This window comes from Macaca mulatta, chromosome 12 (assembly GCF_049350105.2).
Source record: "Macaca mulatta isolate MMU2019108-1 chromosome 12, T2T-MMU8v2.0, whole genome shotgun sequence".
Taxonomy (NCBI): domain Eukaryota; kingdom Metazoa; phylum Chordata; class Mammalia; order Primates; family Cercopithecidae; genus Macaca; species Macaca mulatta.
Window position 1 is genome coordinate 127,669,095 of NC_133417.1, and position 13,470 is coordinate 127,682,564.

The following is a 13,470-nucleotide window of genomic DNA, read 5'->3' on the forward strand; positions in this document are numbered from 1 at the left end:
AAAAAAAAGGTTGTAGGGGCGGGATGCGAAATGTATTTCCCACAGGTATAACTAGTGTTCAACAATGGAAGAACTACAGGGTATTTCTCTGGCATCAAGAAAAGTTTTTTTTGCATAACTGCAAGCTACTATTTAACATCTCTGCACCATTACAGCAGTCTTTCAGCCCTACCACTTCTCAAAGATGTTGATATTTGTTAGGTTGGTTGAGAAATTCATGTTCAAAATATCAGACTGGGCCTTAGAAAAAAAAGGCTCCGGGGAAATGTACTTTACCACCGCCCAGGAGGCTCTTCGGTCCCACTCAAGATGTTCAGAGCCAAGTTCTCCTGATGATTTCTTCCTAGATTGAATGGCTCCAGCACAATACACCTTGTTATCATGATCTCACTAGGTCTTACAGAGCTTGTCTCAAGATTATTTTTACAAGAGCCTTATAAGAAAGACAAGAAGTGAGGATTATCATTTCATTACAGGGATAAACTGAGACGTACAGTGACTTACATCAGGTGACTTGGTGAGGCACTAGAAGCTGGAATCAGTAACTGATCCTCCATGGAGATAAAATGCTCTGTCTACAACTATAATTCTTTGACAATTAATGCTACGTGTGCCATGTTTTGCTTTGCCTCTTTTTCCTAATTGGCAGAAAGAAAAATCGAAGCACTAAATTTGGGAGACACACAATGCCAGTGTCTTCACAGGAAAACATAATTCTTTAACACATAAGCAGAACAGGGCCCCAACGATCACAGCTCCAGCTTCTAAAACCCAACCACGGGGTTTTGCCTCACACCTGTAAATGACAGCCAGCAGCACTGTGGAGAGATGCTTCCACCTCCTGCGCTGGACATTTCTGTGTGTGATCCCGCCAGGCGTCACAATAACTCTGCATGTCTTCTGTAAGAGGAAAATGGTTTCCCTTAGGAGCTTCAGCATTCTCTCAGTCCCCTTGACTTTGTTCTCCAGACAGGACTGAGAAGCAAGAAAACTAGAAACTAGAGCATGAAGGGGACTACATCATCCTGGAAAGTCACATCCAAAAGACATTCAGACCTAAAAGGACAACTAAATAAATAAATAAGGCAGTGACAGGTGTTCATTAATCATTTGTGCAACCGATGGCTTTTGCATGGACAATCAGGAAACATGCAGATTTCTGCGGCAAACGAAAGACAGGATTGAATTGCACTTTTATGCAGACCGATCACCTGGGCCTAATTTGACTGTTGCCTCCCAAGGAATCTCTGAGCCCAGGAGGGAAATGTAGGAGGGAGGAGGGAAAACCAACCCCAGCCTGCAGGATGTTTCCTTTGCTGTCTTCTGCTGAGCGCTCTAAAGCAGGTGCAGGTGCAGTGAGATACCTAAGCCTGTCCCCAGTCCTCCAGTATTTGCTCTCTTCTCGTTTAAACTCCCTAAGGGGTCTGGTGCGGTCCTCCCAGTGTCATTGCTTAAGCAGAGCGGAAAGAAAGAAGTAGGAGAGAGCGGTAAGCATCTTTGTTCTCAATGCGGAAAATCCAGAAGGGAGTTTCCTCCCAACCCACCTGAAAGTGTTCCCCAGTTGCCAAATCAGAAGGGCAGGGGCAGCGACGCAGAAGATGACTCAGGGCCCACTTTGATCCTCCTGGGTACTTGAGCAAGCTCAAGGGTGTTTGGACCTCTGGGGAGACGTTGCATCACGCAGTTTGGAAAGAACCTGGGAATTTTCCCTAGGGGACTCGCTGTATTTACTGGGAACTAGTCTTGCAGGAAGGTGGGAGTATGTGGCTGGCTGTGGGGAGCTGGCGTTCGAGGAAATCCGACTTCACCATGGGTTCACAGTTGCAAGGAAGGTCACTATGGGATCAACCTGAGCCCGAAAGGATGGGCTCGCGCAGGTGCACGCGCGCTTGGCCGCTCCCATTAGTGTCACGTTTGCCGGGGGGAGAAAAAGCGGGGGTTAGGGGCGCAGGGAGAAGAGAGGCGAAGTTCGGCCCTCGGCACTCCTCCGCCTGGTTACAAGCGGTCCTGGCCCAGTGGCCGCCCGGGGCCGCCCAAGCCCTCCGGGACTGAGCGAAAGAGGCACGCGCCTTGCGCAAGGTGGAGGCGGACACCTGGGCGGGCGCTAGGACCCGGGCGGCGCACCTGTTGGCTGGGCCCGGGGCTCCGCCCGCCCGGCCTCCGCCTGGAGTGCGGGACCGGCGGGGGCGAGGCGGGAGTGGCGGTGCCAGCGGAGGGCACCGGCCGGAGTGGCGGCGGCGGCGGAGCGCGGCCTCGGGCTCACCATGGCCGAGCTGCTGCGGAGCCTGCAGGATTCCCAGCTCGTCGCCCGCTTCCAGCGCCGCTGCGGGCTCTTCCCTGCTCCGGATGAAGGCCCCCGGGAGAACGGCGCCGACCCCACGGAGCGCGCGGCGCGGGTCCTCGGGGTCGAGCATCTCCCCGCTGTCAACTGCAAGGGCGGCGGGGCCCCGGCCAACGGGCTGCGCAGAGCCGCGGCGCCGGAGGTAACCGCGGGCAGGTGTTCGCCGGGGACGGGGAAGGGGCGGCTGCGGACGTGCGGGTCCCGGAGACTCAGCCACGCGGGGCCGGCCGGGTCGAGAGGGCGCCGTCCCCGGCAGCGACCCGGCTCCCGCCGCTGCTAGCGGACGGGGAGGCCTGGCCTTCCAGTAACCAGGATGCCACCCTCCAACGCTGCCAGGGGCAACCGGGTCTATTGAGATATCCCCAGACGCTTTCAATGCAGTCCATTTAGAGACTTCCCACTTTGAAAAGTAGTTAAATTCACGTAGATGCCAGCAAATATGTAAGAGTTACGTAATGGAACAGAGGAGCGGGGATGCCCTTGACACTTCCCCGGGGAGACGTTCTTAGACTCCCCCCTGTATTCTTACATTTCCGCCCATCCCCCTTCCCTGATCCACACAAATGAGGGTGCAGCCGGGCTCGGCACGCTCCTCACCGCGCTGCACCGCCAGCTCTGGGGACAGAACTTGGGACTCACACAGCTCCTAGAGAGATTTACAACCTCCCTGGACTACCCCCGGCGATGATGTCTTAACAGCACCTCCCGCTTGTCCTCCCCTAGAGTCTGGGGGTCCTTCCTGCCTGGTGGGTCTTTTGTGGACCGACACCACTGACTTCTAACAGATGCTTCTGGGAGGGAAGCTCGCCACGCTCCCCGCTAGGCATTCAGAGCGTGGTTATACAACCCACTGCGGCTTGGGGGGAACCAGCGTGCGTCGTCGTCGCAGTGCACAGGGACTCCAGGCAGGAGGGACCAGACGGGCTGCACTTGGCTTCTGGGGACGCATGTCTACCAGGAGCCCTGGCTGCACCTGCCCTTTCCCTCGGCAAAGTCAAAAGTGTGGCGCAGGAGAACAGAAGCAAACGTATTAATAATTCGAATTCCTTGTACACAGCCACATTTTGTTCTTCCTAGAAGGTTTTGGTGAAAGAAAGGTGGCCTTTATTTACGTGTGAATTTCTAGATGTAGTAACTGAGGAATTCTGAAGAACCTGGCTTCTGTGTGAAAGGGAATATGATAGGCATTGGATTATAGAATTAGTTTGGGAGGGTCAGGGTGGTTGTGTGTGCCACTCCAGAGAAATCCCCCTCTGTATTTTTTCCTCTTTATTGTCCCTTCTTTATCCCATGTGACATTCTGGTAACTTATAGATGAGTATGAGAACCCCCTCTTTTCTCTTGCCTTGTCTTAAAAAGGGGGCAGAGTAGGGGGGATAAGAAATCAGCTGGGCATGGTGGCGCAACCTGTAGTCCCAGCTACTCGGGAGCTTTAGGCAGGAGAACAGCTTGAGGCAAAGGTTGCAGTGAGTCAAGATCGCACCACTGCACTCCAGCCAAGGCGACAGAGCGTGACTCTTTTTCAAAAAAACAAAAACAAAAACAAAAACAAAGACCAAAACAAACAAAAAAAACAGTCCCATGGCTGAAACGTGCCATGACATTGTCGGTGCACACACCGTTTATACCCACAGGTAGACACGTGAGTTGCTTTCTGTTGCTCTCTTCACAAGCTTCTACCCTGTTGCTCTAATTCAGGGAGCTGAAAAAGAGTGAACTGTTCCACCAGTGCTTTTCAAACTGTTTTAAGCATCACCCCTGATAACTTAACTTTAAACTCCAGAGTTGGATCCTCTTGACCTTTAAAAGCAAGATAAGCAGATTTCTTACACGGCATTATCTTCTTACTGCTTGACAATCCTGGGTCTTCAGTGAGCGAAATGGTGAGGGTTTCCCCATACCCACCCAGCCAACACAGGACTTCTGCTCACAGATCATGTAAAAGCGAAAAAGCCGAATGCCCAAGATAAGAAATCATTGTGTTGGTATATAATGGGGGAAATCATAAACCAGAGAGTGCTTGATAAATGAAAGGTTAATAAATGTTGTTACAGGTGGGTTGGTTTCAAATGACTTGGGAAGATTAATCCTTTACACACACACAGAGTCTCCCCCTCAGAAATGATGTCATACCTGCACTCAGGTAATTTGTAGGACTTTAAGGCGACAGTTGTGAAAGGTGTGCTGCCCTCTCTGCAGGCCTTTGTACAGGCATTGGCCTGCCTGAGCTGCCTGTCCTTTCTCTAAATATCCTCCCCACCCATCCTTCTATTTCCAAAGGTCAGTTCCTCCATGGGTGCCCTCTCTGACTTTCCAGCCTAGCTCCCCCTGCTATAGTTTCTCTTTGCTTTCTGCGTTTCTTCATTACAGCATTTATCACATTGTCTAAATGTGCCTTTGTGGGGATATCTGATAATTCCCAGCCCCTCCAGAGGATAAGCTCTAAGAATGCAGGAAACTTGTCTGTTATGGTCCTTATTTTCTTCCTATAGCCTGGCATATAGGAGGAGCTACTCACTTTTATGAATACATGCGTGTAGATTGCAATATAAAATTATAGTTTCAAACTTTTTTTTTTAAGAGACAGGGTCTTGCTGTATCACCCAGGGTGGAGTGCAGTGGCGCAATCATAAGTCACTGTATCCTCCACCTCCCGGGCTCCTGTAGTTCTGCTGCCTCAGCCTCCTGGGTAGCTAAGACTACGGATGCATACCATCATCTGGTTTTTTTGTTTGTTTGTTTGTTTGTTTGTTTGTAGAGACAGGGTCTCACTATGTTGCCAAGACTAGTCTTAAACTCTTGGCCTCAAGTGATCCTTCTGCCTCAGCCTTGCAGAGTGCTGGAATTATAGATGTCAGTCACTGTGACTGGCGATGTTTTGTTTTTCTTTTTTAAAAAATGAGTGAATATTGAAAATCAAGTGATTTTTCCACATAGCCTAGCAGGTAGCACAAGAACATTGATTTAAGACTCTGCAAACAATAGAGAAGTTTTCTTCTTCATTTGAGTGACTTTAGATCTTAATGAATCTAATTTACCTTCCCACCTTTCACATTTTCTATATTTGTTTTAATTTTGAAAACAGGACAAGTGTTTCCTGTTTTCAAGTGACTGAAAGTTTCCTCTACAAGTTCTCATTACACCACACGCCGCTAGCTTAAAGATTAACTGCATCTTTTACAAACCAGGAGTGGGCTTGGCTTGTACAAGCCTGTCATTGAATAAATTGGACAGGGCCTTAAGAGATTGCCCAGTAGTCATGAATTTCACAGAAAGTCTGAGTCCTGAAGGGTTAAGTGATTTGGTGAGGACTTCCAGGATATCCGCACAGTCAGGGGAAGTCAGATCTTTTGACTCCCAAGTCTAAACTGCTTTCCTCTGTGCAGATTCCAGGGAAAATTCCAGGGCGTCGCTGTATCTGATTCACTGAGGTGTGTCCTGTTGGGACCGGCTGGGACAGGGTGGAGATTGTGTGAAAAGAGGTGGTATTGCTTTCAGTTTGCAAGGGTATCTGACTTGCAAGAGTAACTGTAGGAAGCCATTTTGGGTTATTGCTTTGGGAGGCACTGCCCTGAGCAAAACGCAGGATCCTGGGACTGGTCCAAGAAGGTAAAGGTGTGATGAGAATTTCATTTATTTGTCCTGGGGTAAAGCCAGCCTCGGATATAATGGTATTATGATTTCTAACATTTTTGCTTACTCAATACGGTTGTATTTAGTTAGACTCTGCAGTGCCTTCCTCAGCATTACATTAGACTAAGGATCATCTTTTCTAATATCCCCGTGTCCAGTACTTTTTGATAACTGCTCAGACATAGTTCTCACATTGACTTAGGGAGAGGTTCAAAGATAAGTTGTTTCCAGAAATCTTAGACTCTTGAAACATTTCAAGTTTTCCTCTTGAAACATTTGAGGCCTTCTAAATCTGTTAATCTATGAAATTCCACCCTTGATTTCATTGGTGTGCTAAAATACAAACACTAGGAAACCAAGAGATCAGGATCTAGTTTTACCTTCATGTCATTTTGGACTTCTCTGAACCTCGTTTGTCTCATCTGCAGAATGAGCAGAGTGGAAAACAAACAAACAAACAAACAAACATGGTTTTCTGGGTTTTTTTTCTTTACTTTTTTTTTTTTTTTTGAGACAGAGTCTTACCCTGTCACCCAGGCTGGAGTGTGGTGGCTCCATCTCAGTTCAGTGCAACCTCTGCCTCTCGGATTCAAACAGTTCTCCTGCCTCAGCCTCCCAAGTAGCTGGGATTAAAGGCATGAGCCTCCATGTCCAGCTAATTTTTATAGTTTTAGTAAAGATGGGATTTTGCCATGTTTGCCAGGCTGGTCATAAACTCCTGACTTCAGGTGATCTGCCCGCCTCTGCCTCCCAAAGTGTTGGGATTACAGGCGTGAGCCACCGTGCCCGGCCAAGAATCATGGTTTTCTAACCATGGCTGTACAGTATAGTCTCGAGTATAGTGTACAGTTAGAGAAGTTTTCAAAACAAAACAAACATAAACCAATGTCCAAGATCCAGGTTAGAAGAGGGGTCCAGAGACGCTGGCCAACAAAGTTGGGAAGCTCTGAGTTCTCTTCTCCTAGGACCCACCACCCTTTGTATATTCAGTAGGAGAGTAGTGATGGCTGCAGGCAGTGGTCATGGCAGCTGTGACATTTTGGCTTCATCATAACTAAACTGGCCAACAGATCAGACTGCAAGCTTTTATTATCCTTTATTGGATGCTTACGTGTGAAATGACAAAATGAGATATTTTGAAAGTATACATTTGATCTTTTTTTCTAGTTACAGATATCATTGTTCACAGGAGAAAACTTGGAATCCCACAAAGAGAAAGTTAAATTCATGCCCATTATATCACCGCCCATTGCTAATCACTTAGTAAATGTTCAGCCCAATTTTTAATGGCTGCATGTTCCTCCAAAGGATGAATATACTGTGATTTAGTCAGCTAGGTGCTGTGCCTTTGGGTTGTTTCCAGTTTTTACATTAAAAATGATAACATCTTTGTACAAGTATCTCTCCTCCTGTCTTTGATTATCTTCTAAATAAAATATCAAGACTTGAAATTGCTGAGTGAAAAAATGCATATATTATTGCTCTTCATAGCTATTACCAAATTGTCCCACAGGAAGGGTCTACTAGGGCAAACCACTACAAGGGAGGTTTTCTCACACACTCACCAATGTTAGGTTTTTGGGGTTTTTTTTGAGATGCAGTCTAGCTCTCTGTCCCAGTCTGGAGTGCAGTGGCGTGATCTCGGCTCACTGCAAGCTGTGCCTCCAGGATTCACACCATTCTCCTGCCTCAGCCTCCTGAGTAGCTGGGACTACAGTCACCCACCACTATGCCTGGTTAATTTTGTGTATTTTTTAGTAGAGTCGGGGTTTCACCGTGTTAGCCAGGATGGTCTCGATCTCCTGACCTTATGATCCACCGGCCTCGGCCTCCCAAAGTGCTGGGATTATAGGCGTGAGCTACCGCGCCTGGTCAGTGTTAGGTATTAATACTCTCTTTAATCTTTGGAGAAAATAAACCACTTTGGCTTCTATCTCACCTTTGCTTTCTTCATTTCCCATCAACATCTATTGATCAATACCCTGTTTCTGGGACAGTCCTCAGACTTACAGACATAAAGATAAATATAATTTAGTTTCTTCCCTATGAAAGCCCAAATGAAAGGGTGCAGTGCAAAAAAACAAAAATACTAGAATAGAAGGATGAATACAAGGATAGGGAGACAATAGCAGGAGTAACTCACCTTCCCAGGGGAGCCCATGAAGTCTTGAGTTGGGGCTTAAACAGTGGGTAGGAATCAAACAGGCAAAAATGGGAGAAGCTCTTTCTGTACCTGGATTCCTGTGTGCTAGAACATAAAGACACACGTCGTTTTTGGTGAATGATGACAGGTTCAGCCTGGGTATCATCAGAGTGTCAGCAGGAAATAGTTGGCCTACTTAAAAAGGGTGATTGAAACCCTTAAAAATAATTAAAATGGTACATTTTATGTATATTTTACTTTATTTTTCTTTTTTTTTTTCTTTTTTTTTTTTTTTTTAAGACAAAGTCTCGCCGTCTCCCAGGCTGGAGTGCAGTGGCGCGATCTCAGCTCACTGCAAGCTCCGCCTCCCAGGTTCACGCCATTCTCCTGCCTCAGCCTCCTGAGTAACCGGGACTACAGGCGCCCGCCACCACACCTGGCTAATTTTTTATATTTTTAGTAGAGACAGGTTTTCACCGTGTTAGCCAGGATGGTCTCGATCTCCTGAGCTCATGATCCGCCCGCCTCAGCCTCCCAAAGTGCTGGGATTACAGGCGTGAGACACCACACCCAGGTTCCCTAACATGGGCTGTACATAGTGACTTCCTTTCAAAGAATATGGCATATGGAAAGAGAAGGGGGATAAAAGTAATTTTGCAGTATGGAAACTTGACAGACTCTCCCTTGGCCAGATGATCAAGGCCAACATCACCAGTGGTAAGTCATGTTGACATCATGTTCTCTTGATGCATATTAAAATTTTGCATTCTTGTTACATGTCGAGGGACATTCTGCAAAATATCTGACCAGTACTCTTCAAAACTGTCAAGGTCATCAGAAACAAGGAAATTCTGAGAACCTGTCACAACTCAAAAGGAGTCTCAGGAGGCGTGACTAAATGTTATGTAGTATCCTGGATGAGGTCATGGAACAGAAAAAGAAAAACATTAGGTAAAAAATAAGGAAGCCTGTGTAAAGTATGGACTTTAGTTAATAATAATGTATCGATATTGTAACAAATGTATCATACCAACATAAGATGGTAATCATAGAGGTAACTGGCTACAGAGTATAAGGAAGGCTGGGAGTATATGGAAATTGTGTATTATCTTTTCAATCTTTTTATAAATTTAAAATTTTTCTTTAAAAGAAATAGTCTATTTAGGCCAGGCATGGTGGCTCTCTTGAGGTCAGGAGCTGTAATCACAGCACTTCGGGAGGCCAAGGCAGGCAGATCACTTGAGGTCAGGAGTTCAAGACCAGCCTGGCCAACATGGTGAAACCCTGTCTCTGCCAAAAAATATGAAAATTAGCCAGGTGTGGTGGCACACATCTGATGTACCAGCTACTTGGGAAGCTGAGGCATTAGAATTGCTTGAACCTGGGAGGTAGAGTTGCAGTGAGCCAAGATCATGCCACTGCACTCCGGTCTAGGTGGCAGAGAGAGACCTTGTCCCCCCGCCCCCGCCCCAAGTCTATTTAAAAATTGTACAAGGTGGGGGTAATTGAAAGACTATTTACAAAGATGTGGGCAGGGTTGGAAGAAAACCAACATGGGAGGATGAAGCATTTTGGAGCAAGCAACTTCAGCCTAAAAAAGCAAGAACAGGGAGTAGGGTTCGGGTAACCCCAGACCTACTGAGAGTTTAGACAGCAGAGGGAATTCCCTGACCAGAGCTGAGGCCCTTAGCAAAGAAAGGCAGCCACAGCCAGGCAGGAAGAGGCTGGCGGGGTGGGGATCAGATCTCAAGCTCATTCTCCATATGCCCTCTTTCTCATATCCTACCAGTGCCCCACCTTTAACCAAATTTAGCCCATAGTCAGGGAGCTTGGGAGCTGGTTGAAGCAGTCCATCAAGGTCAGCCCCCTGCAGAAAGGCAGAGAGTGGACCGGAAAGGAGAAATGGAACCCACTCAGCGCAGGTTGCATGAAGAAATTTCTGTGATAATACAGCTGCAGTTTTGGGCCGCAGCCAGAGTTTTAGGCTGAAGCCTTAATGTGGCTTACTGCAGAATTTGGACTTTATCCTATAGACAAGAAGATAGCAGTCAATTTCATCCTGCGTGCCAAATCAGAATTGGCAACTCAGAGCACTGTGTTAAGAAGGGATCTCAGGGTGTCTCTGTGCAAGATTGATGGGGGTGCCTGTGGAGTATGGAGGGAGCCCAGTGGTGAAGCCTTTTAAGAAATAGTGATGTTAGATTAAAGCAGCAACAAATGTAGGACTCACATGAAATCAAACCCTAATGTCTGTTTTGGGTTCTCCATGATACTTCTATTGTCACTGTCACCCACAGATGCTTTAGGAGGAAAAAGTACAAATGGTTTCTTAAGACAGAGGTTGCCATGTTTTGAATCATAGGATCCCATCATTATGATTACAAGCTGATTGAGCCAGGGCTCAGCCCTGGAGTGAAAGGCAGTCTTCTATAGGCTGGTCAGCATTTTATGACATGGCTTGGCATGGGGACATCATCCAATCAAGATCATACATATTGTGCAGTGACTAACAGACTCAATCGAATTGCTGCCTCAGCAAGTCTGAATGCAAGACCCAGACATGAATGGTAGAGTTCTGATAAACCTCAGATAAAAGAAGGAGGTTGTAAAGAAACGGAAGCCCCAAGACCCAGGAAACAATAGGAACTCAGAAGCCAGAGGTGGAGGAGGGAATGAAAAGTCTGTAGAAAAGATAGGCCGGACATGGTGGCTCACAACTGTAATCCCAACACTTTGGGAGGCTGAGGCGGGTGGATCACCTGACGTAAGGAGTTCGAGGCCAGCCTGACCAACATGGAGAAACCCTGTCTCTACTAAAAATACAAAATTAGCCGGGCATGGTGGCACATGCCTGTAATCCCAGCAACTTGGGAGGGTGAGACAGGAGAATTGCTTGAACCTGGGGAGTGGAGTTTGTGGTGAACCAAAATCATGCCTTTGCACTCCAGCCTAGGCAACAAGAGCGAGACTGAAAAGGAAAGAAGTAAAGAAAGAGAGAAAGAGAGAGGGAGAGAGGGAGGGGAGGGGAGGGGAGGGGTAAAGCAAAGCAGAAGAAAAATTTCTGAGTGGAAAAGAAGCTAAGACTTGAGTATGGCAGACTCCACTGAGCGTAAGAAGCTAGAGGAACTGTTGTGTTTCAGGATAGAATGGCTCAGAGAGGACATTAGGAAAGAAGCTGGCTGTGTGGCTGCTGCAGTCTTCTTCGTTCTTGAGGAATTATATTATAAACCCCTCTCAGTGGAGGGAGCCTATGGGGATCTCCCAGTGCAACCAGAATGTGCTGATGCCTACTACTTTGAGGGATTTGCACATAATTTCAAGTAGGTCATTATTTCTCTCACTGTAGTTGGGAATGGTGGCTGGTGAGGAAGGACAATAGGGAGAGGAAGTTAGATCCCTCCGCTCACCTGTGTACCCTCAGGGCCTGACATGCCTGGAACAGCCAGGTACTTAATCCTACCTGGTGAATGGAAGCTTGAAGGGTGTGCTAAACTCACCTTTTTCTGACTTGGAAGAAATTTGATCACCTGCCCTTTTCTCTCACAACAGAGGTAACTTATCCCTGGGCACTTGGCCTGGCTGTGTCTTCTTGTAGCTTGATGATTTTCTTTTTTCCCCGTGTTGGCTTCTTCCTTTTCATAAATGAAACTGATAGAAGGTTTTGATTAATGAATAACTTTTTAATTGCTTTGCTTTCCTCTGATGGATGCCATGAAGGGAGGTATTGCTAAAAAGTTGGTCGATGGTGAAACATCTGACAAGTTTAAAAATGTATTTCAATTACTATGTTTTAGGAAGACTGTGGACAGCGGGCCTGGTGTGATTTTAACTTTTTTGACTTCTAATTAAGATGTCAAGACATTTGCATTTTTCAAAAAGCACTTTCACTTCCTCTTGTTACAGTTTCTGTTAATGATTAAGTCCTCTGTGGTCCCGATAAGAATTATGTCCTGCACAAAAGCATTCTTGTATTTTATCTAGCAGGAGATTTTCTTGTGAGAAAACACTGTCACGGTTTCCAGGCAACGCATCGAGAGTGTTCCTGTCTATATTAGGAATCTATGAAAATACTAAAATTTGGGGCATCGGCAGGTCTTTCTTATTCTTCTTGCCTGGTGAGATGCATTCCATATACTGAGAAAGTGAAATATTGAAAAATCAAGGCCAGACTGTGACGTGTATTTTTGATTAAGTAATTTTTAATTTTATAATTGACACATGATAATTGTATATGTTTATAGGGCACAGCGTGATGTCTCAGTGCGTAGGTGTGTGACTCATGTTTTTTGTCCCCTCAATCTTACTTCAGTCACAACAAAAAGTCCCTGAGGCTTGAGCCAGAGCAGATGAAAAGGGAAGGCACCAATCACCTAAGATCTTGAGGGCAAGGCTTGGGAGTCTTGGGAAAGGGGGCAGTGGTTTCCCTCAGCCATTTTAAATATTATTCCCTCCTCCCCCAAATGCTCATCGGCAGTGCTAGACCTCTATTGTTTAAGGAAAAAACAAAACACCTGATTCATTGTTACTTTGTTAATACCATTCATTTGGTAAATGCCTTCATAAGAAATGCCCTTTCTGTCATCTCAGGGTATGTTTTGATTTGTCCAAATGGCGAAAATTTTGTTTCCATAAAATTTTATGAAAAACTGCCCATCAAAGCAAAGATTCCTGTGGGTAGGAGAAAGAGGTATGGTGGTGAATGCACAGGCTCCTGGGGTAATGTGTCGGCAGCTAGAAAAGATCAGGCCTTAATTGGTGGAGAAAGGGCTTAGGTGACAGATAACTAAAGGGTGACTGTGAAATAGAACATCAAGTATTTTGTTTAAAGCTTGACAAATGGAAGGAGCCTCTGTTAGAAGTTGGTTTGTGTATTAGTCAGGGTTCTCTAGAGGGACAGACCTAATGGAATGGAGATATATATAATGGATATATATAGATATAGATATATATAGATATAGATATATATGTGTATATATATAGAGAGAGAGATGGGGAATTTATTTAGTAGTAACTCACACAATCATGAGGTCCCACAATAGGCATATCTGCAGGCTGAGGAGCAAGGAGAGCCAGTCTGAATTCCAAAACCTAAGAACTTGGAGTCCAATGTTCGAGGGCAGGAAGCATCCAGCACAGGAGAAGATGTAGGCTGGGTGGCTAGGTCAGTCTATCTTTTTACATTTTTCTGCCTGCTTATACTGTAGCTGACGTGGCAGCTGATTAGACTGTGCCCACTCAGATTAAGAGTGGGTCTGCCTTTCCCACACCACTGACTCAAATTTAATCTCCTTTAGCAACACCCTCACAGGCACACCCAGGATCAATACTTTGTATCCTTCAATCCAATCAAGTT

General features: G+C 46.1%; 1 protein-coding gene and 1 long non-coding RNA gene across 2 annotated transcripts in view; one reads left to right on the top strand and one right to left on the bottom strand.

Annotated features, from left to right (window-relative positions):
* Positions 1-671: 671 nt before the first annotated feature.
* LOC144333507 (uncharacterized) lies at positions 672-1,672 on the bottom strand. Its single transcript, XR_013402200.1, has 2 exons — positions 1,545-1,672; positions 672-900 (listed from the first exon to the last, which is right to left on the bottom strand). It is a non-coding gene; the product is annotated as an uncharacterized LOC144333507 (long non-coding RNA).
* Positions 1,673-2,196: 524 nt separating this feature from the next.
* Positions 2,197-13,470, top strand: part of SGPP2 (sphingosine-1-phosphate phosphatase 2) — a 140,978-nt gene continuing 129,704 nt past the window's right edge. Inside the window, exon 1 of the mRNA XM_001107876.4 lies at positions 2,197-2,483. Within this exon, the coding sequence (XP_001107876.1) occupies positions 2,265-2,483 (219 nt within the window). The 5' untranslated portion in view covers positions 2,197-2,264. The remainder of the gene's footprint in view (positions 2,484-13,470) is intronic.